General features: G+C 54.3%; 2 protein-coding genes and 1 long non-coding RNA gene across 19 annotated transcripts in view; 1 reads left to right on the forward strand and 2 right to left on the reverse strand.

Annotated features, from left to right (window-relative positions):
• Positions 1 to 14,907, reverse strand: part of CTTN (cortactin) — a 31,462-nt gene extending 16,555 nt beyond the window's left edge. Inside the window, exons 1-9 of one of the 9 annotated variants that reach the window (XM_078057654.1) lie at positions 14,769 to 14,907; positions 10,671 to 10,768; positions 9,222 to 9,317; positions 8,634 to 8,720; positions 8,454 to 8,527; positions 6,580 to 6,709; positions 3,071 to 3,181; positions 2,062 to 2,116; positions 1,196 to 1,306 (exon numbers count right to left, since the gene is read on the reverse strand). In XM_078057654.1, coding sequence (XP_077913780.1) covers positions 1,196 to 1,306; positions 2,062 to 2,116; positions 3,071 to 3,181; positions 6,580 to 6,709; positions 8,454 to 8,527; positions 8,634 to 8,720 — 568 coding nt within the window. In that variant the 5' untranslated portion in view covers positions 9,222 to 9,317; positions 10,671 to 10,768; positions 14,769 to 14,907. Of the gene's footprint in view, positions 1 to 1,195; positions 1,307 to 2,061; positions 2,117 to 3,070; positions 3,182 to 6,579; positions 6,710 to 8,453; positions 8,528 to 8,633; positions 8,721 to 9,221; positions 9,318 to 10,670; positions 10,769 to 11,235; positions 11,376 to 14,768 lie in introns of those variants that run through there. The other 8 variants (XM_078057655.1, XM_036077855.2, XM_036077852.2 and 5 more) reach the window with 8 other exon arrangements.
• On the forward strand, positions 11,867 to 25,587 carry LOC144379397 (uncharacterized). Its single transcript, XR_013442251.1, has 2 exons — positions 11,867 to 14,172; positions 23,251 to 25,587. It is a non-coding gene; the product is annotated as an uncharacterized LOC144379397 (long non-coding RNA).
• Positions 25,503 to 26,880, reverse strand: part of PPFIA1 (PPFI scaffold protein A1) — a 90,629-nt gene continuing 89,251 nt past the window's right edge. For all 9 annotated transcript variants that reach the window (XM_078057652.1, XM_078057648.1, XM_078057646.1 and 6 more), the window contains one exon: positions 25,503 to 26,856. Coding sequence is in view for 2 of the 9 variants with exons in the window: in XM_078057647.1 (XP_077913773.1) it covers positions 26,831 to 26,856 (26 nt within the window). In the remaining 7 variants the exon portion in view is untranslated. The remainder of the gene's footprint in view (positions 26,857 to 26,880) is intronic.

The raw sequence follows: 26,880 nt of genomic DNA on the forward strand, positions 1-26,880 counted from the left end.
ATACTGGGCAGCGGAGGACGGGCTTGCCCCAAGTGGACAGAGGAGGCCGAGTTGAAAGTGACCCTGTGCGGCACGCTTCATGCCGGGGCCGTGGTCTCAGCACAGGCGGGCAGGCCTGGTGTGACCGGAAGAGACGCCCACAGCAAAGCAGAGGCCCGGCCGCCCCGCAGATCTCACGGCCGCGTCCCCAGGAAATGCCGAGCCAGCCGTGCCTCCAGGGGGGACTTCTCTTTTTGCCTCTTACGGAAATCTGGGGTTTTAAAGAAGACGTGAGCGCTCTGTTTTTACATATAAAATTTACATGTGCGGGGCGTCTGGCTGGCTCAGTCGGCAGAGCATGTGACTCTTGATCTTGGGGTTGTAAGTTTGAGCCCCATGTTGGGTGTACAGACTACTTTAAAAAAAAAAAAAAATTAAGTATGCAGGCCACACGAAATAAACAACGCAGAAGAACCAAGCATCCAGGGCCTCCGCGGGAGGGAGCGCACCTGTAAACCCCGTATGGAGACACCCCTCCCCGGGCAGGATTCCCAGCGACGGAGGGAAAAGTCAGCACGGCAGGTGAGGACGATCTGCAGTAGCCACTGCAATTTTAAACTCAACGTCCCTGGGGCGCCTGGGGGGCTCAGCCTTTAGGCGTCTGCCTTCAGCTCGGGTCATGATCCCAGGGTCCTGGGATCGAGCCCCGTGTTGGTCTCCCTGCTCAGCGGGAGGCCTGCTTCTCCCTCTCCCACTCCCCCTGCTTGTGCTCTGTGTCTGTTTCTCTGTCAAATAAATAAATAAAATCTTTTAAATAAATAAATAAAATAAACTCAATGTCGTTTTGACCGTGCAATTCCTTTTCTAGAAATTCACTTTTTTAAATAATCACTTATGTATATGAGACACGGGGACAAGAATATTCACTGTAGCTGGTTTTTAGCTTCAAAAATCATAAATGACCTAAATTCCACGTTCTAAAAAGGAATGGTTACATGTCTGCAGCTTCTCCGCATGACGGGGACGGAGTGGGAGACGTACGACAAAGCCCCGACGCTGACCTGAACAGGACAAGAGCGTCCCCACACGCGCAGTGAAAAAGGCTGCGCAGGGTCCCGTGAGCCGCCTGGCATGGGGGAGAAATTCTCCCGGTGCGGACGGACGTCTGTGCACGCGGGACAGAGTGGGAGGAAGGCAGGAGCCGCGCTGGCCCGACCTTTCTGCGACTGGTGCTTCTCCGTCCTGCCCTGGTAGTCGAAGCCCACGGCGCTCTTGTCCACCCGATCGGCCTGCACGCCGTACTTGCCGCCGAAGCCGCTTGAGTAATCTGCAGAGACAGGGCAACAGTCGGTAAAGAAGCCCAGTGACAGGCTCAACTGTCACTTCGGCTCTTTGACCGAGCAAGACAAAAACATGTCAGAGTCAGGACTCATCAAGAGATCAGCACCCAGTTTAAAACGTCCCCCAGGGTCACCCACGAGTGACCCCCAACTCCGTCTCCAGCGCGGTCCCCAGCAACCACGAGAGGGGCGTGTCTTTCTCAACGGCACGCATGAGCTGCAGTCCCACTTGGGAAATGAATCATCCAAATAAAGCAAGCTGTGCAGCCCATCCCTTCCCAAAGGGACTGGGAAGGTCCATCGGGGCCAAACGGACAGAGCGCCTGCTCCCGGAGCCATCCGATGACACGCAAGACACAGAAGTAAACCCATGCGCAAAAAAGGCTTTGAGAAAGTGACATGCTCCCGTTCCCAAAAAAGGCTTTCCGAGACCGGTACGACTTGAAGGTCAGCTGGCGCCGTCTGAGGACCACACGCACAGCAAAGCATCAGTGAGCTAAGGGCTCCGGTTCCACCGCTGGGGGACAGTGAGCTTTCCGCCACCCACGCCCGAGACCAGACTCTCCCGGGCCAACGCCGCTCGGAGGGAGAAAAGGCAGCCTCTGCTGCAGGCTGGAGGCGCCAGGGTGACACACGACCCAGATGCTTAGGGAGCACGGCCCTGCCCAGGAAACCCCCTCGGGCGACAGTGCTCTCGCCCCCAAGGTGGCGGGGGCACCCCCCCAAGCACAACACAGCTTACCTCTCTGTGAGGCGTGCTTCTCGGTCTTCCCCTGGTATTCAAAGCCTACAGCGGACTGCAGGTACCACAAAAAGGGAAACACATTTTTAAATGCCTCCAAATCTGTTCATCTGAACCCACAATACATACAACATTTTAAAAAACATGAACCACGTTATTTTTTGACCTCTGATTTCCTAAGCCAAGTGCAAGTCTAATCAGCGCCCCAAGCCCTGGTGTCTGATGTTTGTGGGACCACGGCCCTGTGGGCTGTGCGGGCCAAGCTGCACAGCAAGTTCCACTCGTGGATTTCCGGCCCACGATGTCAACCTGGACAACACCCACTGCCACACGTGACCTTGCTTTGCACGTGAGCTCTTCCAAGAGCAACACGGACATCAGGCACGAGAACGGGGGCGGTGGGGGCATCTGCACGCACAGCCCCGGGAGAGATAGGCACCATCACCCCGTGGTACAGTTAACACAGAATCGCGGCTAATAGGGAGCAAAGCCTGAATGTAGACTGAGCTGCAACTCCAGAGTCCAGGCTCTCAGATGCTACGATAGAAAATAAAGGTGTTGACAGTCCTCGGCCAGAGATTCAGACACCAGGCCTTAGTCCTGGAAATGGGCACAGTGTTGGGGGTGGGGGGCCCTCTGCCATATCCGCTCTGAACACTGCCCTGTCACAGGGACGTCCATGCAGCAAGGGTGGCTAGAAATGGTCCCCAGGGACACATTCTCAGGCAAATCTAAGGCTGTCCCCAGTCCATCTGATGAAGAGATACCAACACGGAGGATTTCTACAGCAAACAGCAAAAAAGATCCTTACACGTTCCTGTTCTCGATTCTTAGCCCAGCCAGCCAATCATCTCAGAGCCTGGCGGGGGGCGGGGGGGGGCTGCTTCTAGGAATCCTGCCGTCAGAACGCCCACCCCGCAGTGCCGAGCCAGAGGCACCTCGTGCTACCGTGACCGTCCCGGCAGACTCCCCGATCGCCCGGGCGCTGGTTCCCACGACGCTCACTCACCTGGTCAACTCTGTCCACCTGGACACCAAACTTGCCTCCAAAGCCCCGGACGGAGTCCACCTGGGAGCAGTGCTTGGAGAGCTTCGACTGGTACTCATGGCCGACAGCTGACTGCAACAGGGTGCGGAGAGGGGGTGTTAGCCGCCGGCGGCCCGGCCACCCCCGCACAGGGACCATGCGGCACCAGCCCCCCGCAGCCTGGGCTGGGCTCCTCCCTGAAACACACACAGGGTGAACACCGGCGGACGGGCCACCTGCCAGGTGGGGCCTTCGGACGCAATGGGGACAAGGCAAGGACCCCGAGGTCAATTAGGCCCCGAACCCGGCCTGCGACACCCGGCCTGCCCATGGAGACTGCTGGCCCAAGTTACTTGCCAGCTGAAGCGAAGCACGTTCGTACCGCGTGATGCAGGGACGGGGACCAGAAATACCTTGCTAACGGACAGAGCTGCGGACAGCGTGCTTCCGTTACGACACACTTCCGGCCACTAGTCTACCGAGCGAGCGCCCCGTGCAGGTGAGGAGCGGGCACCACCACGTCCCCACACAGCCCTTGGCGAAGGAGGCGAACTCAGCCGCCGCCGTGCAGACCCCATCACCACGGCCTCTGGGCCACACCAGGCACCCAGCTCGTTGTAAATAAAGTCTCTGGCGCACAGCCACATCTGCTCATTTGCATACTGAGGCCGCTTCTGAGATTCAGCCACCAAATTCAGGAAACTGCCAGAGACCCCACGGCCCGCAAAGCTGAACACACTTACTACCGAACCCTGAGCAGCCCCCAGCCCTGCCCAGCCTCCCGGCACCCGGCTCCGCCCCCAGAGTGGACAGTGACCACGGATGGCGGGGCCCTGTGACACAGCACGGGGACGGCATATCTGAACCCTCCTTCCAGCTCCGACAGTCACACCGCCCGGGAAGCACCCCTCAAATGCCCGCTGCTTGTCTCCGGAGATCCACAGGATACCCGGGTTCAGGCTGAACTAAAACAGGGTCAGCCCCATTGCTGACCCTCCGAGGGAACTCAGGAGTCCGTTCTGTCGTATCCCAGGGGAAGGAGCAGTGCAGTTTTCCTGGAAGCAGAATAACCTTTGGATTCCAGTCTCCTCGCCCCGAGGCTGCTCAACGTCGGGACTGACCGACGAGCTCTGAGACGCACCGGCCACCCGCAGCCTCGAGTCCCCCCAGAAGGCGCTGATAGGGCAACCGCGAGGTGCAGCCTGCCAAAGGGGCCCCCCAGCACCAATCTCAGCAGAAAGAGGGGAAAGAAGTTTTAAGAAAACTTTTCTAAAAATGTAGCCAGAGTGACAGCTTGGCAATTATTCTAAACTGGTTTATCAACACGGATTTACGCCACTGACCAAAGTCATGTCTGTAACTAGAGGTCAGCCCTGCGCAGGGCACCCTCTGGATGCACACTCCAGCTCCGGGGTGTGGCTGGGACCAGGAATGAGGCCTGCCACCTAGGCCGCGGCCAGCTTGATCCTGACTGAAGGGCAGGGGGCCTGAAAGCCTCGCAGACAGGGGCCAGCGGCTGCCTCACCTGCCCAGACCACACACCTCTGGCAAATCCGTGCCTGCCCGGGATGGGTCTTACTCTGAAAGTCTCTACTGCGCTGTCCTCAACTCTTAACACAGAGATCTTAGGGCTTTTTCCAATTTCTGGAGAGAACAGGTTACAAGTAAGAGTTATTTGATTTGGGAATCTTCATTATTTCTGACAACCGGTCCAATCATGCCCCCAGGAGCTGCAAGCTAGCCTCGCCTAAGTGTGCAGTGAGGCACGGAGGGAGGAACCACGAGCCACATCAGCATCCCTACCAGGTTCCTCTTTAAGGGGTGCCACCCACTCCACCGGCCCCAGAGGCGCGAGGGTGTTTCCCTGAGCCGTCTGGGGACCGCTAACGTATCGGCCAGAGACGTGCAGCATGGGCACTCATAAGACGTCCCTGAGCACGTTCACGGTACCCGGCCAGGCACCAGGTGAGGACAGGTCTCAGCCCCGAAGAGCCTCCACGGAAAGGTGGCAACGTGGAGGGGAGCAGAGGACAACAGGGAGAAGGCACAGGGGAAGGGCCACTGCGGGCTGGCGGGAGGGGGGACTCCTCAGGGAAGCTTCTCGACTAGAAAGGCCGGTGCTGGGAGGGCAGGAGGGGCAGTCCCACCAGCAGCAGAGGCCAGAAGTGAACACCGTGTCGCTCCTGCCATGGAGTGCTTCCTTGATACTTTATTGTCCCCAATGTGTCATTTTTCCAACCCAGACCTGGGGGCCCAAATTGATCATGCATTTCTAACTGCCCATAATCCCATGCTCACAGGCTTTGTTTGGGGTGGGAAAAGCTTCCACTACTTGATTCTTTCACTGTCCCAAGCACATGAAGGTTTTGTCTGTTTGCACTGCAAAAAGCTACCAGGCTTTTTTTTAGAATCCAAAGATTATTCTGCTCCCCGCTTTCCCTGTTGAGACATCTCCGGGAATGACAGTCACACCAAGAAACGTCCCTGTGTCTTTCCTGCAGCTCGCACTTTGTCCAACTCCAGCTTAGGCAAATTTCGGACCTGGTGTGGGGCCCACAGGTACACCGTGACCCCGCAGTGTCATTCCACGTCAGCTCCGACACTGAATCTGATCCATGCGTGCGGCGGCGGGGGGGGGGGGGGGGCGCGCGGGGGAGACAGGTCTGGAATTACAGACCAGAACTCGCTATCAGCTGATGGTTTCCCTTCTACGCAGAATGAAGGCAGACATCTGTCGGGTCAGAACAATCTCACGGTGTTCAGACTGGGAAATTCGTGTCTACAGGGACGTCTGGAGAACGTAAAGAACTGCCTCAGTGGCGAAGCCTGGGATACGCTGGCCCCTGCTCTGCCTTCTCCTGCAGGATCAGCCCTCCAGAGCTCCTCTGCTCCCTCTCAGGACAGAGAAGATGCAGAGTGCTGTCAGAGGCTGATGTTCAGTCAACAACGCTGACACTGCGTCCCCGGATGCCTACGCTCGCCCGGTGAGGGCTCAGGGGAGGCTCGCCCACTGTTCTCAGAGGGAGCGTTCTCTCCTGGCCTGTGGGCAGGGACTCCGTGTTACACGGAGCGCCAGACTGCCGCGTGAAGGTCATTCGTGCACGAAGGACGTCAGCACACCTGCTGGCCCAACGCTCACCTGTGGCGGGAAACGAGGGAGCCCCCGGATTTGATTCCGGCTGCAGGCTGAGCTGCGCGCAGTGGTCCACACCTGCAGTCAAGATGCCTCTGGGCTTCTGTCCGGGTCACAGGGCGGGCCTCCCAAAGCCCGGAGCAGCCCTGGGCCTCCCTACACGTCACCCACACCCAGCAACCACGAGAATCCTAAAAGAGCTTCTCAACAGCAGCAGTTTACGAGTCAGGTCAATCAACAGAGGACTACTACTCAGCTCCCAGAAACTGACTCAAAACATTTAATCCAAGGAGGCCGGAGCCCCCGCTCTGCCGACCACGGGCTCCTCGAGAAGCATCACACAGCTGCCACGCCTCACCTTGTCCATCCTGTCCTGTTCCACGCCGAACTTCCCTCCATAACCGTGCGAGGCTTTCGGTCCTGTTTCAAGCTCCTTCTCCTTGAGGGTCTGGTGTTCTTGAAAAACATTCTCTCTCAGCTTGTGTATGCTTGAAGGAAAGAGAGAAAATAAAAACAAACCGATAGAACGGAAGCGCATCCTCACCTCCGAGGAGGACACGCGAGGACAGGGGATGTCATCTTCGCAAACCTGCGATCCTGTGATTCCAGGCCCCCAAATCCCCACCTTCATTGTGCTTTCTTGACTCCTCTGCTTGCTGGCCCACCTGCTCCATCAGTTCTCCAAGTCAAGTTTAAGGGGAAAAAGAAACCAACCTGGGCACCTAAAGGGAGGCATCCCAAGCCCCCGGAGTACCTATCCTGAAACGTGGACTTTTTCTCAAACGCAGAAAAGTTCTCTGTTTCATCAGGTAACAGGACCAGGAGAACCAGTTCTGTGAGCGCCCCCCAACCCAAGGCAGAAGGGGAAACAAAGTCAGCAGTCCCTTACCCCAGACACCCTGAGGACACTGGTCCAAGACAGTGAGACAGAACATTTAGACAGCATCCCTTTACTTGAAATACTCCAGCTTTGTAAATATCCAAAGCTGAAATGAAAGACTTTCAGAATTTATCATCCAAAGCCACTTTTTACTTGAAACGCTGGGGATCGTCAAACAGATCACAGGATGTGGTCAACATCTGGCAGGTCAGGGAGCTGTCACCATCAGGAGACCATGAAGTGGCACACTGCCCCCCACCCCAAGCCCCTCAGGAGAAGGAGCAAGAACACGGCTCCTCACCCCCGAAGGACCCCAGGGCACCCAGAACCGTCCCAGGGGCTGCTCTACCAGGAGCTCCTATGAAGGCCAACACGTCTCAAAGCCACGGGAACAGAGAAAACAAGGAGAGAAATGGGTGACTTAACCCATTCGGGAGGCGGCCTAACCCACGACGGTGCCGGCTCGCCTCCAGGCAGGCCCGGGGCCCTCCCTCGACGCCCTCCACGGGCTTCTGCGGTGGGTGTGGGCGCAGCAGGTCAGGGAGGAATGGACACTCGGTCTAAAACGCCCACACTACAGACTTCATCCTCTCTTATGGACGATTTTCCGCCTCTTTCTCAGCCAAGAACGGCTTCATCTTCCTGAGAGATAGTGGGGCCAAGTAAGACAAATGGTGCAAATGGCCACCACAGGTCACGGGGTCAGGGACGGCCCTTCACGACAGGGAAAGGGCGGATACGTTCTGAAGCCAGCGCGGCCTACACTAAAGTCTGAGTGCGTTTTAAAAGTTGCTTTTATCTACACTTCTTGACAAGGAAACACCACCCAGAGAGGTGACAGGTCAAGGCAGGGCCAAGTCGGGAACAAGGCCATGTTCTCCTACAATGGCGACCATCAGTTCTATTTTGGGCTTTTCGCGAGAATACAGTGCCTAGAATCCAGCTCCCAGGACCCAAAGGCCAGTGATAAAGTAGTGAAGTTGTAAGAAAATCACGGGGGGAGGGTGTTTCAGGTCTAAGGCATTCAAAGACACGGTGCGTGTTAGAGACCGGCCACTTGCAGAGGGAGCGCAGGGGACCGCATCCTGCGAGCAGGCTTCGGCTACTGGAAGAGTGGACTCTGGAATCGTAAATACAATACTCGTCCGCAGCGGGAACTTGAAGTCCCTGCGCATGTGAGCGCACACGCACGTGCACTTGCACACATGTGCAGAAGTACGTCACTGTGTCCTCACTCTTCTCGCACAGCGGACGGAGGGACCGCGTGAGGGACAGAGGCCAGGGCCCCCGCCCCATCTGCTGTCCGCTTTTCAGGGGGCCATTTTCACGCCAACAGGAAGAAAGTCTCTTACTTGATGTGTTCCTGGTGCCCAGAGCCCTGCACGGTTTTCGCCCCCCATCTCTGCTCTTTCTCGCTCACATCGTTCTGAAAAGAAGAAGAAACGATCAGTAGACTTCACACGACCCAGAGGCACAGCAGAGGAAAGCCCCTTTCGGGAGAAGTACAGCCAAGGTGGGCTGGTGACTCGTACCACGAAGTCAGGGTCGGTCTCCCAGTCGTCGGCGCCCCCGTCGTCCTGGGTGATGGACACGGCATGGCCCGCCGAAGCCTTCCACATCTGAAAGAGCAGTGTGTGGGGTCACGGAGGCCGAGCGGGCGGCTCCAGGCCCCCGGCCCCCCAACTCCGCCCCGGCTTGGGGAGGCGCAGCCACGCCGGCGAGGGAGCGTCCACCAGCCCCGCGCGCGGACCACAACACCACAAAGGAAAGAAACAGAACGCTGCATTTCTAGCACTGCTCTCCAGTGGATCCGAAACACCGGTCGGAAATACTGTTTCAATTCAAATGAGAACACCTTCTGGAAAATAAAAAAGTCTCGCATGCGCTTACTTCCTTAAGAATACATCCCTCCTGCACTGAGTCGTGACAACAGCGCTGACCGAAGAGGAGAGCACCCCACACCACGAGCGTAAAGCCTACGTTACCACAGTTTAAAAAAAAAAGTACCCATTTTGATTTCTAGTACTTACTGGACATTTAACAGTGATTTCCTTAACTCAGACTCCGACAAGTGAACAAATGCTTCAAGTGATTAACGAGAGGGTCGCTTCACTGTCTACCTGGGGAAGTACCCGGGACGTGGACTGCGACGCTTCCCCGCACCGAGCAGCCCCGAGCGCGGCCTGTCGCCTTTCCGCGCCAGCGGACGGTTTCACCTGGCACAGAGGACGACAGCTTCACAGCTGCCCAGCTCAAGGCTCTTCCTAACCGCAAAGGTAAAATCTAATCTTTAAGAGTTTCAAGAGAAAACGATGTCTGAGAAGAACGGACTGCTTTTCCCCAGAAGTATTAATAAAATTTCACCTAGGCCAGGAAGCACCTGGAAGATTACTTTAACTCGATCAACCGAAAGCTTCTGTGGCTTGAACTCAGACAGGACAGAAGGCCCTCACAAGCCCGAAAACCTCCCATCTAGATCCGCACCACCCCCTCCCCAGCTCTGCTGGGCCTCGAGTCCAAATTCAAGGTGGTAGTGAGGGGCGCCTCACAGCGCTCTCAAGTTCCCAGATGGGACTGCTGTCGCTGTCACCTGAGCAGTCACCTGATCTTGGGTAAGGCAGAATCAACACTGTCCCCAAGGCCACCGCAAACCTTGCTCTCCTCTGTCTGGCTGTCCCAGGCATGGCAAGCATTTCCCAGATGTAATCTGCTTTTGACACGATTTTAGAGAACAAACAGACTAAACCCTCGGCCCTGGGAGGAGCAACCAGATACGCTCCGTCCCCGTGTGCCCACTTACAAATGCAGGGACAGCTGCCCGAAAGTTGATTCGCCCAGTCTGCCGCTCTCAGTCAAGTGTGCCCCGTATGTCACCACACTAGAAAGGGGCCACCCAACTGTGGGACTTCAGCTGCCCATAGTTCAAGCCACTGAGGTTCCAACCACTGAGGACACGGTCACACAGAAGGACAGGGTCTCTGGGGAGGACCGTGAGGCTACGTTTCCCCCTCAGGCAAAGGTGAAAGAGGTCTTGCCCGTTGCTTTTGTAGACTCATCCGGAGAACACAGCAGAGCCCATCTCCAGTGGTCCTTCTGGAAGCCAGCCTCCTTCGAGGGCAAGGTGAGCACTGGCACCTGCTTCCTACCATCCTGCCTGGCAGCCCCTCCACCTTCCACAGCACGGGTGCAAGATGCCAGACGGCTCCTCCCAAGACAGAGATGTTTCCTGTTCCTCCACTCCAGAGTTTTCTGGAACCCGTTGCTATTTCTAAACCGCAGGCAACACTGGAAACTGGACTGACTGACTTACTTAACTTACTTACTTCTAAGTAATCTCTACACCCAACGTGGGGCTCGCAAGACCCCACGATCAAGGGTCACATGCTCTTCTGATGGAGCCAGCCAGGCGCCCCTTGACTTTACTTTTTAAACAACGCAATTTCCTCCCAGAAAAATATTGTCCCTATCTCTGCACACCCAAAGGGAGAACACCCACCCCTTTCCTTGCTCAGGGATCCACCCTGACAGTCCGAGGGGAAAGAAGATTAGAATGCTCACGATGCACAAACCTTTCTTTCTGGCTGAAGATGAAAGGCTGCTCACCAATCTCTGTGGAAAGCCCAGTGATCCAGTGAGGAATTTCCAGGCATTTGGGAGTGGATTCTGTCTGCAAAAAGATGAAGAGTAGAAAGCTCAGAAGGATGTCTACTGACAGGCAGTCTGGGCAAATCCCTGTACACACAGGTCCTTTCAGGAAACTCTGACATCCTCCCACGGTTCACGAGGCTTTGTAAAGAAATCTGAAAGGAGGATGGCAAGATTTGCATCTTACTAACCTAAAAGCTCAATCGATTTTCAGACACATTGAGAAAATACAGAAAAGAGCAAGTTTCAAAAGGCTTATAGCTGTATAAAGTTTCTTCTTCGTGCAAACAGAAATTACTGCTGCAATCACTAGCAGACATCTTCTGTTGGCTATCATCCTGACGCGTCTCCGTTCTTTGCTCATTCTAAATTATGACTTTGCTAAAAATAATAAAATTCTATTACTGTGAGTTTAAAAAAATAACATAAGGAAAACTCTGAAGGGATCACGATGTGGCTGGGAGACAAAAGCCGCACAGTGACGGCTACCTGGATGAGAAGCGGGGTGACGCGGGGAGCAGTGCAGAACGGGCGGTGCTTCTAATGAGCGGATATGGTTACAGCACAGAGATCAAGACTCCACTTCCCTGGGCCACCGACGCACCACCTTCTCCCGAGGACGAGACAACAACTTCTACCGGCACTGTACTGCTAAACATTACAGAGCGGAGGAATCCGGTCCCCTCGCTCCCTAGGAACAAGCCAGTCACAAGCACGAGCCGCTTGTGTCAGCCTGCAGCCTTGTCACACATTAGGAACTGGAGGGATGGGGCTTTGCTAGCCTTCCCTACACTCAGCTTCCTACTGAGTTCCTGACCCTACTATTCACTCCTTCTCTCTCCTCAGTCCCCTCTGGAAACCCTAACTTCTGTAGGCTGCTTAGTATATGCTAGGGACTGAGGTTATTACTGTAATCAGCAAGCATCTATAAAAATCTACCCAAGGGCAGCTAGTGAGAGCCTCAAATCTACAACAATTTATTACCCCCTCAAATTTTTAAATTAAAAAAAAAATCACAAGGATAACTGAAAATGTAAAAGCTTGGGTATGTTTTTGGACCCAAGGATAATGCCTTTGGCTCCCTACCTCACACCATATACAAAAATTAACCCCAAAGCAGGTCAAAGATCTCAAATCTAAGCTTAAACTATTAAACTCTCACAAGAAAACATAAGCACAGATTTTCATCACCTTCAATTTGGCAACAGCTCTTAGATGTGACACCAAAAGCACAAGCACGAAGAGGAAATAACAGATAAACTGGACAAAATCTGAAACATTGTGCTTCAAAAGACACCGGCAAGAGACTCGGGACAATTCCCAGAATGAGAGAAACAATGTTTTCAGATCATATACCCAAAATAAAGAAAGAACTCTGACAACTCAACAATAAACAGGACAATTAATCACCGGACAATTAACCACATTGTAAAACCAGGTGGAAAGGATCTGAACAGACATTTCCCCAAAGACGATTAAATGGCGACTAAGCTCACAAAAAGATACTAGGTATCATTAACCATGAAGGGAATGCAAATCAAAACCACAGTGAGCTACCACAACACTCATTCTAGGATGGCTAAAATAAAAAATCAGACAATAACAAGTTTGAGGAGGGTGTGGAGAAACCAGAACCGACTCGCAGGGCTGGTGTGAAGTAAAATGAGTAACAGTGTGGCAGGTCGTCAAAAAGTTAAACACAGTTACCACGTGGCCCAGCGATCCCCACCCACAGAGACAGACCCAAGAGAAAGGAAAATTTATGTCTGCACAAAACCTCACACAGGAACGCTCCCAGCAGTATTATTCATTATGGCCAGAAAGCAGAAACAACGCAGATGCCCACATGAGGCAGCAGGTACATGTGATCCCTTCACGCAGAGGACTGTTATTTGGCAACACCCAGGAGGGAAGGCCTGACGGCACGCTACAGCACGAGTGACTCCCGAAAACACGCTAAGGGAAAGAAGCCAGACACCAAACCCCAGGTATCATACAGTCCCATTTACATGAAATGTCCAGAATTGGCAAATCTAGAGAGACAAAAAGTAGATTTGTGGTTACCTAGTATTGGAAGGAGGTAACAGGGATCCTTTTTGAGGTGATAAAATTATCAAATGGATTGTGATGATGATTGCACAACTGTGTGAATATACGACAAAACGACTGAATTGTACCCTTTAAATGGGTGAATTATACGGTATGTGAATTGCATCTCAAATAAAATGTTAACAGAAAACACCCCTCACCATTAACAGACCTTCCTTGCAAACGTCACACGTACTCACTCATCAAGACCGCACAAGTGTGACGTCACTGGACGCTGCCATATAAACCGAGTGGAAAACTCTACAGGACAAGGTTCTAGATGATGGGACAGAATTAGCTTCTCATTAAGGTCATAATGGCCAGGGCAGCAGAGAAGCAGAGAGAACAAGGCCCAGAGGAGCCAAAACAGCTGCCCGGAGACCCACTCCTCCATGCCGCACTTCCGCTGAGAAAAGCCCCCTGGCGCCTGGGCATGCTTCCCCTGGGTCTGCTCAGAGCACCTGCAAACCTGAAAGACCAGGCCAGTGCTGGAGGCCATGTCGGGCGGGGGCCCGGGGAACACACCAGGCAGTCCCGGTGCTCCCCATGACTCAGGCCCTCGACCACACCCTTTCCGAGCACCTACCTGGGCTGCCCCGCACCCAACAAAGATGAATCACCAATCAGAACCACTTAGAAGTGCTTGAAAGATAAGCCCATCAAAATGATCCACCCAAAGTCAGAGGTAGGCACTGGGAGACGAAGTATCAAAAACAACCCTGCACCCCGTCCCTCTTTATTCTTATTCTGGAGAACCGGAAAGTGGCCTTTAGGGCTCTTCCTGCTCCTCGGGGATATGGGAGTGCTTTTCTGAGAGACAGGGCTGCCTCCACGCACTGGGGCAGTGATTCACCCCACGGTCAGAGGGGGGCAGGGACAGCAGGGGCCTGCCCAACGCACAGCCCTTGCCAGCCCTGGGCCCGCTGGGCCGGACCAGGCGGCCAGAACCCAGGGGGTTAACCCCTGACAGAGCACAGCGGGGCCAAGTCGACGCAACCCAAATGGGGCGCTGGCGGGGCGGTCCCAGGGAGGGGAGCGCCCACTCGGGATGCCTCCAGAGCTGCGGTCAGCGGAAAATGGGATTCCTCCCCCAGAGGCCCCACTCGTCCACAGATTCCAGTCCGAGGAAGCCCTGTCCCCTCTTCTCCCGACCCTCCAGTAGGGCGATCGAGCTCCCGTAATATTCAAGAGATGGAAACACAACAAACAGCCCAAAAGAACCTTTCTGGTGACTTCCAACACACCCAGAGGAGGGGCTGCTCCAAATTTAGAGCCTCTCAACCCGCCGCAGTTGCGCGTGTCGCTGCATTCCAACTGACCTGATTGCAGGAGCTCCCGGTAGGTGCGGGCCACCGGAAAACCCCGGCCCCCGGCCCCTCCCCGCCCGACCCCGGCCCTTCCCCGGACCCCCGGCCCCTAGGACACCGGCGGATCCCCCCAGGCGTAGACTCCCGGCCCCTCCCCGCCCGACCCTGACCCTTCCCCGCCCCCAGGCCTCTCCCTGCCAGACCCCGGCCCCTCGGACCCCGGCCCCACCCCGCCCGACCTCGGCCTTTCCCCGGCCCCTCGGACCCCAGCCGACCCCGCCCCGCGCAGACCCCCGGTCTTTCTCCCTCGGCTCTCACCGGCTCCCCCTAGGGACCCAGGCACCCTGCACTCAGACGGAGGACCCCTACCCCCGTCTGACCCTCCGGTCCCCCTTCCTCCCCGCAGCCCCAGCCTCTCCCCCTCAGGGCCCGGAGCCCTCCTCCCGGAGCCCAGCGACCGGCCCGCGCGCGCCCCCCCCGCCCGCGCCCTAAACCGCGAGCGGAAGAGCGGCGAGACCGCAGCGACCGCCGCTTCCTTCCCGTTCCGGGGCTGGCGGCGCCCAGGGCAGCCGGCAGAGGAGCGCGCCCCCCCTCCCAGCCCCCCCCGAGGAAGCCGCGCTCGCTCACCGCAGCCTGGGGTCGGTCCCGCCCGGCCCTAGCTCCGCCGCGCCCGCTGCTCCCGGGCGCCCGGCTCCACTTCCGGTTCCGCGGCGGGGGGCGGGGCCGCATCCGGGTCCCGGCGAGGCCCCGCCCCAGGCCCTCGGGGTGGGCGGGTGGGCGGCTGGCCGCGGGCGCCCTGGGAGCTCGGCCGGCGGGCCCCTCCGGCCGGAGCCGCCCCCACCGCCCACGTGGCACGGGCTGCGCCCTCCGGTGGCGCAGGCGCGAGCTCCGCCAGTGTGCGGGCTGCGGAGCCGACCTGAAGATGAAGTCAGCTCCTCACGGAGTTAGGTGCGGGGGGCGCCCGCTCGGCCTGTGCTCAAGGGCAGATGCTCCCAGGGGTGCTCTAGGATTCCTAGAACTGCCCCGGGTGAGAAAGGGAACGTGAGCTAGGCAAGGTGCACTCGCAAGAGGTGACTGTAATGGTCATCAGCTAGGGGACTAGCTCTTCATCATCCCCCCATCCGACCATCCGTCCACCCACGCTCCATTCTTCCACCCACCCATCCACGCATCATCCATCCATCCATCCATCCATCTGCCCAACCTTCATCCATCACCCACATCCTCCATCCATCCACCGATCGGTGCATCATCCATCCGTCTCCATCCATCCATCCGCTCTTCATGCATCTACCCATCCAGCAGACATCTCTCATCCATCCATCCACCCATCTATCCATCCAGAGAAGGCCATCTATGTATTAAGAATAGATGGTCAGCAAAATAAATATGGACCTTGTTCTCAGGGACCTTCCAGCCTAGAAGGGAAGTCAGGCATAATCACACAGATAATGTAATTAGGAAACAAGATGAATGCTGTAAAGAAGTAAAAAGTGTTGTGAAATTGTACTGGGGAGAATGTGGGACCTTAACTCACCAGAGAAGGATTCTATGGGCAATTAAAATTTGCACCAAGATCTGAAGGCCAAGTAGGAGTAAGGAGGTCAGGAGGGAAGAATTCTCCAGGCAGCGAAAACAGCATGTGCAAAGGCCCTGAGGCAGAGGAACTGAAGAAAGTTGGGTAGCAGAAGTAGGGTGATGAAGCAGGGCAGTGGGGGAAGATGGGGCCAGGTCATGTAGAGGTTGGCAGGGCACAGCAAGGACCTTGATCTTTATTCTAAAATAAATGGGAGGTCCTTAGAGGAAGTTAAGCAGAGAAGAGACATCATAAAGTTTGAATTATAATGAGATCCCTCTGGCTGCTGTGTGGGGAATAGATGGGAAGACAGCCAGGTAGGAGCCTAGGACAGCCAGTTCAGGCAAACCTGTGGTAGCAGGTAAGACGGAGAGAAGCGAGTAGATACAAGAGACATTTAGAAAGTTAAATCGTCAGGTCTGAGGATGGATTAGGGGTGGGGAAGGAGATGTCAGGTGTCAAAGGATAATTTAAAAAAATAAAGTGATTTTCATACACATATACTGGTAAAGTGAACGCATGTCAAAGATTTTATGTAACCTAATAATGAACGAAGCAATAAGATGTTGCAGCTTATCGAAGGAGAAGCCAAGGGACTGCTGAAACGAATTTGCAAAAACCAGTCTATCCATAGGGCAACAGTCAACTGTATTTCACTACACTCAGCTAATTTGTGTATCTACAGACAAGAATTATTTGCATTGCTGTCTGTTTCCTTCCGAACTATGATATAGCGCAGGCAAAAACAAAGGCACACAGCCCATGGAATCAAATGATTATCAGAGGCTCTGAGTTCTGTTGAAAGAATATCCAATAATCACTTTTGTCATTCTAAAGTCTGAAAGCTCTCCTTACAAAAGGACGGCATAGATGCTCAGACAAGGAAAATGGAGGGAGGTGAGGAGGGGGAAGACAGAGGCACCCAGCTGGAGGGGTCAGTCAGTATCCTGACTTGGTACATTTGAGGCACCATCAAGTTGAGGTGACGTCAGCGAGATGGCTCTTCAGCGGGGGCTTTAAAAGTAAGCAGGAGAAGGATGTAAAAGAAGGTGGGAAAGGGGTCCCAGGAACAGGGAGAAATTCAAGCAGAGGCACAGAGGTGGGAAAGAACCAGATATGCACGGGGAACAGCGGGGGTCAGAGAGAAAGAACTCGAGGGTTTTCCCGTCCATCATTACTACACACGGTGCAGCGGTGTGTGGGTTGCTCCGTGGACTAAAGGGAAGACTCCCTTTTGGTGGTGTCTTCCATAGAGGATTTTACTCCCTGAGGACAAGAACGGGTACTCTGGCACAAAGGTTGTGGAGGTTGAGGACCTGACTACAATCCTGGCTTCCCCACCTACTAGCCGCATGACAGTGGACAGTCACTGCGCGTTTCCGTGCCGCAGTCTCCCCAGCTGTGCACCTAGCACCTGCATCCTGGAGTTGTACTCTGGAGACCGAATGTCATTTCATCGGCCCCAGGCCGGGCATGCAGGGAGTGCCCAGTAAGTGTGGGCCCTCAGTTGACAGTAACAGGGGAGAAAGTTGGTGAGGCAGAGGAGATGGAGATCCGAGAGGCTGGCCAAGCACCCCGCCTCCTGAAGCCACACAGCAGGTGGGCGGCTGCGGGGCCTGGGCAATGATCCAGAGCACCCTCGTTCACTAGGAAAGTCGTAGATTCTGCGCCTGGGTTTCCTATACATTTCCCGCGCACCTTCCTCTCGTGCAACTTGCGGGAGGCTCCTCACCTAGGGCCGGGGAACCGCCCACGACCCAGGCCTCAGCCAATCAGCACCCCGCAACGCTCTGGCTCTGATTGGCTCAGGCGTGGGCACGTGCTCCAACCCGGCCCAATGGGACTTCACCTAGGAATGCGGGAGCGCCCCAGCAGTGCCGTTCCTCCGGAAGTGAGAGTCAGACGCGGGCAGCGTGGCGCCTGGGAGGCTTCGCGTCTGTGCCCTGGCTGGTGCGCCGTCCTTGTCCCGCGGCGCTGCGAGCCCGCGCGCTCCCGGTCCCCACCAGAGTCCGAGCGGGGCCGAGGGCCCTCCCTGGGAGGCGCGGGACGCCCCGAGCCAGCGCGCACCTGCTGGGGCTGCGGCGCCCTCAGCTTGGGCTGGGACCGGGACCCGGAGACGGGCTCTTAGTCTCGGCCGCGAGGGAAGTCGGGGCGTGAACCCGCCCGCACCCCTCCTGGCTGCGCTGGAGGACAAACCCTTCTTGCGCCTTCCAGCCTCCTGGCTGCATCACACCATTTGCCTCCGACCGTCTGCACGTGACCTCTGTGTCTGTCCCCGAAATCCCGCTGCCCCACTTTTTTTTTAAATTTTTTATTATGTTAATCCCCATACATTACATCATTAGTTTTTGATGTAGTGTTCCATGATTCATTGTTTGTGCGTAACACCCAGTGCTCCATGCAGAACGTGCCCTCTTTAATACCCATCACCAGGCTAACCCATCCCCCCTGCCCCCTCCCCTCTAGAACCCTCAGTTTGTTTTTCAGAGTCCATCGTCTCTCGTGGTCTCTCGTGGTTCGTCTCCCCCTCCAATTTCCCCACCTTCATTCTTCCCCTCCTGCTTTTTTTTTTCTTAACATCTATTGCATTATTTGTTTCAGAGGTACAGATCTGAGATTCAACAGTCTTGCACAATTCACAGCGCTTACCAGAGCACATACCCTCCCCAGTGTCTATCACCCAGTCACCCCATCCCTCCCACCCCACCCCCCACTCCAGCAACCCTCAGTTTGTTTCCTGAGATTAAGAATTCCTCATATCAGTGAGGTCATATGATACATGTCTTTCTCTGTTTGACTTATTTCGCTCAGCATAATACCCTCCAGTTCCATCCATGTCGTTGCAAATGGCAAGATCTCATTCCTTTTGATGGCTGCATAATATTCCATTGTATATATATACCACATCTTCTTTATCCATTCATCTGTCGATGGACATCTTCCGCTGCCCCACTCTTAAAAGGAGAGGTGGGGTTGCATTTAGGGCCCACCGGAATAATCCAGGATAAGCTCTTCCAGTCCTTACCGAATCCCATCTTTGCCGTTTGAGGGAATATCCAGGTGCAAGGGATTACGACATGGACTTACCTTTTTTTTTCCCCTAAAGATTTTGTTTATAAGTGATCTCTATACCCAAGGTGGGGCTTGAACTCACAACCCCGAGATCCGGAGTTGCATGCTCCAGGGACTGAGGGAACCAGGCGCCCTGGATTTACCTTTTTGGAGGCCACCATTCAGCCCACCAGAAAGGCCCATGAAAATGTTTTATTTTATTTTAAAGAGTTACTTGTTTGTGTACGAGTTAGAGTGGGGGGAGGGGCAAAGGGAGAGAAGCAGACCCCACTGAGCCAGAGCCCTAGCAGGGCTACCATCTCAGGACCCCCAAGATCATGACCTGAGCTGAAATCAAGAGTCAGACACTTAGAACTGACTGAGCCACCCAGGTGTTCTGAAAATGTTTTAAAATCAGAAGGAAAAAAAATTGAACTTTTACGTTGAGGAAAACATACGTAGTTGCTGTATTCATTTTGATACCAATACATTTGTAAAAATATAATTTTCCCCCAGAGGAAGGAGTCTACAATACAAAGTGCATAGGGCCCCTGAAAATCAGAGTTCCAACCAGCTCACAAGGAACCCAAATCTGACAGCGAAGTGATTAAAAAGAATAAAAAGCCAGATAATTGAAGGCCCCAGAAGGTGATTTCTTGTCTGAGTGACTGGGAAGGAGGAGGGTATTGTAGGCTAAGTAGGGAAATTAGAACTGGAGTAGGGGCCTGACATTTGGCAACAGCCTGGCTTTATCAGGCACCATTGTGAGATTTAAAAAATATATAGAAGGTGTTTCATTTTCTTCCCTCAAAACAGCTTTGTGAGTTGAAAATTATTTAAGAGCAGGCTTTTCAAAAATATTATTTATTTGAGGTGGGGAAGGGGGAGAGGGAGAGAGAGAGAATCTTAAGCAGACTCCATGCCCACCTTGAAGCTCAACACAGAGCTTGATCCCACAACCCTGAGATCATGACCTGAGCCGAAATCAAGAGTCGGACACTTAACTGACTGAGCCGCCTAGCCCCACAAGAGCAGTTTTATTGAGATCCAATTACATGAAATACACTCACTTAAAATGTATGATTAAATATTTTTTCATTGTTTTTATTTAAATTCCAGTTAACATACAGTGTAATATTAGTTTCAGGCATATGATACACTGATTCAATAATTCCATACATCACCTGGTGCTCATCACAAAGGTGCACACCTTCATCCCCATCTCCCACCTACCTCCACTCTGGTAACCATCAGTCTGTTCTCTATAGCTAAGAGTCTGTTTCTTTGTCTTTTTTTCCCCCTTTGCTCATTTGTTTTGTTTCTTAAATTCCACATATGAGTGAGATCATATGATCATTGTCTTTCTCTGACTGACTCATTTCACTTAGCATAATACTTAGTTCCATCCATGTTGCTGCAAATGGCAAGATCTCATTTTTTTAAAAAGATTATTTATTTGAGAGAGAGAGAGCACAAGTCAGGGAAGCAGCAGAGGGAGAGGGAGAAGCAGACACCCTGCTGAGCAGGGAGCCTGACCCCGGGCTCAATCCCAGGCTCCCAGGATCATGGCCTGAGCTGAAGGCAGGCACTTAACCGCCTGACCCACCCAGGCGCCCCAATCTCATTCTTTTTTTTTTTTTTTTTAAAGATTTTATTTATTTATTTGACAGAGAGAGACACAGCGAGAGAGGGAACACAAGCAGGGGGAGTGGGAGAGGGGGAAGCAGGCTTCCCGTGGAGCAGGGAGCCCAATATGGGGCTCGATCCCAGGACCCTGGGACCATGACCTGAGCCGAAGGCAGACGCTTAACGACTGAGCCACCCAGGTGCCCCCAATCTCATTCTTTTTGATGGCTGAGTAATATTCCACTGTACATACATGCCATCTTAATCCATTCATCAGTCAGTGGACATTTGGGCTCTCTGCATAGTTTGGCGATTGTTGATAATGCTGCTATAAACATTGGGGTGCGTGTGCCCCTTCAAATCTGTATTTTTCTATCCTTTGGTTAAATACGCAGTAGTGTGATTGCTGGGTCATAGGATAGTTCTATTTTTAACTTTTTGAGGAACCTCATGGGGAAAATGGGAAGTCTCCAGGAACCATGCTCCTGTGTCCACCCCTCTTTGCAAGGGGACTGTCCTGGTGTCTGGGTCCCAGAAAAGCGCAGAAGGGGTGGCTTACAAACAATAGAAGCTTTACTTCCCAGAGCTCTAGAGGCTGGAAGTCCAAGATCAAGGCGTCTACAGAATTGGTATCGGGAGAGCCGGCTTCCTCGTTCACAGACGGCCACCTTTTGGTGGGTCCTCCCATGACAGAAGGGGCAAGTGAGCTCTCTGGGGTCCCTTTTACAAGAGCAGTGGTGTGAGGTCTCCCCCCTGCAGGACCTGAGTGCCTCCCAAAGGTCCCACCACCAAACACCATCACATCGCGCATTAGGTTCAGTATATGAGTTTGGGGGCGACACAGGCGCACCCTCCGCAAGGGCAGCCTAGCTGTGCTTCCCATCCAGAGATGGTTGGAGTCTGTCTCTCCAGCCTCTCGCGTCCTGGCCGGGCTCGTGACTTGTTCTCGTCAGTATGATGTGGCAGGAGATGACGTGGTGTGAGTTCTGTGGACAATGTCAAGGGGTCTGGCCCTGGGGTCCCCTTTGTTTCTGATCTTGTGCTCCTGGAGCCAGAGGCTGCGCTGCTGTGAAGCGGACGGTGGGGTGTGAGCAAGCCACGTGAGTGGGGACGCCCCCCCCCCCCAGCCTGCAGCGGGGGGGGGAGTCCAGGAAAGAGCGGCCCAGGGTCCACCCGGGTTGGCGAGCCACCATGTCAAGAGAAACGATAAATCGTTGTTTTTTTACCATGAAGTTTTGGGGTGGATTTTTACATCGCAGCAGATAAGAAACCACAGCAGATGGTGATCTTTCGGTGGATTACGAAATCAATCTTCTGGGGGCAAAGACAGCATACAAAATAGAAGGCAGCAGAATAGAACATGTAACAGTGCGTGTGGGACACAGAGTTCCAATCATCTGCTGCCATGCAAGAAAGCACCCCAAAAGTTCATGAGAAAAACCAACCAGCGTACCGTGCTGGGACGTCGGGGATGGCAAGTTTGGACAGGGCACAGGGCACCGGCTCATTTCTGTTCCCAGTGGAGCCTCGGCCGGGCTGGCTCAGACGCTTGGCCGTATGTCTGAGGCCTTGGTTCTCACTGTTGGGGGAGATTCTCGCTCTTTCTCCCTGGCCTGTCTTCGGGGACCGGGATGTCCAGTGTGGCTCCCTCACTTATGAGCCGGGCACATACAACGGGATGGGAGGAACCTCTGGGGTCTCACCGTCCATGGCCCCTCCATGCGGCTCGCTTGGGCTCCCTTACAGCAGGGTGGTTGGTCTCTGGGTGGTTGGACTTCCTACTTGGGGGCTGGTTTCTGTAAGGCTTCTGATGGCCTCACTTCAGTGGTCCCTGAGCATCACCTCTGCACGATCCCGTGGTCAGCCACGCCAGTGAGGCCGGCCCAGGCTTAAGGGGCGGGCTTAGACTCCACCTCCAGATGGGAGTTGTCACAAAGGACCTGTGGTCCATCATAACTGGGACACTTTCCACCAAGTCTAACACATTACTGCTTCCAGGACCCATCCTGCCTTCACACGTATCAACCCAGGCGCCCCTTCCCCAATATTATTTTAAAGCAAGTCCCAGGCACTGTATTATTTCATCCATAAATCCCGGGGAATACAGTGGTACCACGTGCCCTTTGTGTTGTAATCCCAGCAATCCACTTGGCTGGCAGTAAGTAATGCTAAAATTCTCATTGCCCTTAAAGAGATGCCAGTAGGTAAATCCTAAGACTGATGAGCCAGGAGCCCACACTAAGCACACGTTACGTAGGAGGAAGGCAGGAGGGGAGGAGCGGGAGCAAGGACAGCGGCCGCTGCTGTTCTTGAAATGATGAGCCTGCTGTTACTTTGCTTAGAACATTAAAGGGGCTCCTGGGTGGCTCAGTCGTTGGGCGTCTGCCTTCGGCTCAGGTCATGATCCCAGGGTCCTGGGATCGAGCCCCGCATCGGGCTCCCTGCTCAGCGGGGAGCCTGCTTCTCCCTCTCCCTCTGCCTGCCGCTCCCCCTGCTTGTGCTCTCTCTCAAATTAATAAGTAAAATCTTAAAAAAAAAAACAAAACATTAAAAAAAGAGGGGCACCTGGCTGGCTCCATCGGTGGAGCACACGACTCGTCCATCTCGGGGGTCGTGAATTCAAGCCCCACGTTGGGTGTAGAGATTGCTTAAAATCTTAAAAAAATAAAAATTAAAAATTAAAAAGAAAATCGGGTGATGGAGAACTGACGACTCAAATCTCTTCAGCCCTATAGGTTGTGTAATGTCACAATTCCTCGGTGACACTGCTTTTGTTTAATTAAAAAAATTTCAAATTAATTTACATTACTTTTATCTTAATTAAACATTATAAAAATTGCTTTTGTTTAATTTTAGGAGAGCATTCTGGGCCGTGGAGCGGAAGCCAGGAAGCCCCGGCTGGTGGCTGCCCCTCATCGCGAGCAGAGAACCGTGTTCTGTTGGCTGCCTCGGAAGAGGGCCGGTGAGACCCGTTTAAAGTATTCAAGATGAGCCCCACCTCGGCCCGGCCTCGGGACAGCGGCCACGTGGGGGCAGTCCGGGCGCCCTCGCACAGCTCCCTCTGCATGGTGCGCCCCGAAACCCGTCCGGGGGCCCCCACGTGCCTGCATGTGTGCGCAGGGCTCTACGGGACGCAGGCCTCCCGCACCCCGGCACAGCGGCATCCGGCGGGCGCTGCTTCCTCCCACCAGCGGGCGGGACCGTTGGCGGGGGCGTCAGGGTCTCCCCTGCACGTCCAAGTGGCTGCCCAGAGCAGGTCCTCCACAACAACCTCCAGGTGGTTATTGAAATTGCTTTTAAATAGAGCAGAGACAGCCTCCCCGCTCACCACCACCAGTTCGTGGCGGGGCGGTGCTCGGCACGCTCGGGTTCAAAGATCAAGCACGAGCAAACCTGTCCGCACGCAGAAGTCCCTCGATTATCTTAGTCCTCCGCTCTCTCCCCGGCCAGTCTCTGAGCCACTCCCTCCCCGAATCTCCGCTCGCCCTGCCCTTTGTGTGACCGGTCCCGATCCCTGGGAGGGTGGGGCCCGTCCTCCCCACCCTGATGTCACCAGGAGAAATGTCCGGGCTGAGGCAGGCCGACCAGCGGCCCCCCGGCAGATACCTCTCTGTCCAGACCTCGGGAACCTGTGAATGGGGCTTCATTTGGAAAAGGGGACTTTGTAGATGCAACTACGCCAGGGAGCTTGAGACCGTCCTGGATTCCCCGGGCGGGCCCCTGACAAGTGCTCTTAGGGGGCAGAAGGTGAGCGAGGCCAGGAGGACGGCGTGGAGGCGGTGGCCACAGGAGCTGGAGAACCCGTCCACGTGCACAGGACGGAGGCAGCACACAGCCGGGAGTAAAACCCAAGCCCACAGTTACCTTCGGAGCCCCCGACGCGAGCCGTGAACGAGGAGCTCAGGCGCAGCGGTGGGAGGAGTCCTCAGCGGGAGCGCGCGGGGCGGGGGAGGACGGCGAGCCCGGGGACATCCGCGTGGGAGGCGCAGACCCGAGCCGGGCAGCCGCGCCTCCTCGGAGCAGCAGAACCTCCCGGGCGGCTGCTTGCTGCTCTGTCTCTTTCTCAACCGACGTTTGTCTTTCAGGCATAAATGGAATCACCAAATGTTTTTAATAAATCACCTGCACCTTAAGGAATCTGTGATGAGCTGGGTTTCTAGAAATGCCCCAGGCTTGCCTGGCTGTGGTCGGGGACGACGGAACGTGCGGTTAGAAAAGCGAGGGGGCTCCGCGCTGTTCCAGATCTCACACTTCACGCTAAGAAGCAGGAAATGCAGACAGTCAGGCTTCCCGAGCTCGGCTAGCTCAGCGGCACAGGTTCGACACGGGAAGACGCGAGAGGGCCCAGCGGTGGGCCGGCGGACACGGGCCTGGCCGGGCTCACCCACAGAAGGGAAACACGCCCGTCCAGAGCGGGAGCGCCCAGCCCTGGGGGCGCGGGCAGAGCGGGCCGTGGACACCAAGCCACGTGCTTTGCAGGGCCCGCCCCACGGGCCACAGTGGGTGGTGTCAGCCACTGGGCTCAGCGCCCGCCCCCCCGGAGACCCCCATCGGGCGTCCCGGAGTTGGCCAGCCCTCGAGCTCTTGCGGGAGAGCTGGGGCGGCGGCCATGCGTGAGCCCCTCCCAGGGAATCCACTTCCGGCCCTGCAGGCGGCTGGGCCCCGCCCCGCCCGAGCCGGCGCACCTGCCCCCGCCCTCTGCCCCTCTGCCCCTCTGCCCCCTGCAGGAGGCGCCCCCCCGCGGTTCCCAGGGGCCGAGAGAAGTGGAAGGACGCAGCCCTGGCACCTCCCGTGAGGGCGTGAGCAGAGCAGCAGGAGAGTAAGGCCCACACGGAGGACGCCCGGGGACGGGACGAGCGACAGTGCTGAGCACACGCACAGGCCCACGCACACGCTCCCCCGCCTCCTCTGGGCCCCGGAGGGGCCGCTGAGACCGTGAGCTGGAGTCGCCGCGCCTCCGGAAGCGAGGGCACAGACGCCCGGCCCTCCTGTGGGTGGCACCGCATCCCGCACCTGCAGCTCGGGGCTGTTTGCGTCTCCGAGCGGCTCTGCACCCCAGACGCCCGGGGCCCGCACGGGGCAGCACGCAGTCGGCGAAGAACGGCAGCTGGTTCTCAGTATCCTTTATTGGCAGTGGAAAATGCTTCAGGACTGTATTGAAAGACAGCAATAAATAATACTGTGATAAAAACAGTTCAAAAGTAGACTGTACATACTTTGTTACATAATCAGGAAGTTCACAAAAGATTAATAGAAAAACAGGACGGTAACAGTGAATTGTACAAGTAAATTAAAAGCAGAAACCAATGTAAAGACATGCCGTTTCTATCTATGTATCAGCTGCGTAATAAATAATGCACCATGATCTGAACACATTTCTTGCTGGCTTTTTAATATGCCAAGTAGAAAGTAAGAGTTACATTTGCTACTTATACAATCCAAAACGGCTATCTCATCAAAATCTAAAAATGTACGACTAGGTCCATTCTTTAAACATGTTTACAAACAAATGTAAAAAGATGATTTACATAAGAACAGTAAGGCCTTTGTTAGAGTTGCACGACATTATTTCCGGGGGGGAGGCGGGGGGCGGGGGGGGCGCAGTGCTTCCTGATTGGTCCTCTAAGAGTTCTCGCCAGCGAGCTCCGCACCAGGAGGGCGCCCAGGCCCCCCCGCCCAGGGCCCCCCCAGGCTCTCAGGGTCCTCAGCTCGCGGCTTCAGCCAGTCGCTAAACACGAGCTGCCCGAGCCCACCGGGACGAGCCTATGGAGAGTTCACCGGTCCTAGGAGATTTTCATAGTCTTTCCAGTCCAAATTTTCAGAAGCTGATATTTAACACCAGATATTTTTAATCTGTTCACGCTATGGAATAAAGCATTTCTTGCTAGAAAAAGTATAGTTAAGGTCAGTCATTAAAATACAACAACAGTTGCTTGAAATGAAGTCTGCTTCTTTCAAAATGATTGTTGTAGAGCTAGGTTTTGTTTGATAACACACGCTGTGTCATGATTTTACAAATACAGTAAAATCCTTCTCTCTGTCAGGGTTTATTAATAACAAATTAAGTAATGATAATTACAATAAATGCACAATTTACAAAAGCCCTATATTTGTTCATAAGATTTATACATACAAGCATTACAGTACATTCATTTGAAAGACTAAATTAGATATAAGAACACGAATTGATTTGAAAGGATATTTATAGCCTGGATATACATGAAAAAGTAAGTAACTATATAAATGAAGTCATAAGTTTACATAAATATAAGAAACATTAAATTCTAAAATATTTTCTCTATAGTATTCATGAATTTTTCACTAATTAAAAACTCTGTAATAAAATATCTCAGGGTCCATATAACAAGTATTAACAGATTAAAGATTCCGTTGCATTTTAAAATGTAGTCTTTGTGGGATTCGAAGTGGTGCATAATCATCTGTAGAAGTAGTGCGGGTAAACTGGAAAAGAAAAACAAAAGAATC

This window comes from Halichoerus grypus, chromosome 11 (genome assembly GCF_964656455.1).
Source record: "Halichoerus grypus chromosome 11, mHalGry1.hap1.1, whole genome shotgun sequence".
Taxonomy (NCBI): Eukaryota; Metazoa; Chordata; class Mammalia; order Carnivora; family Phocidae; genus Halichoerus; species Halichoerus grypus.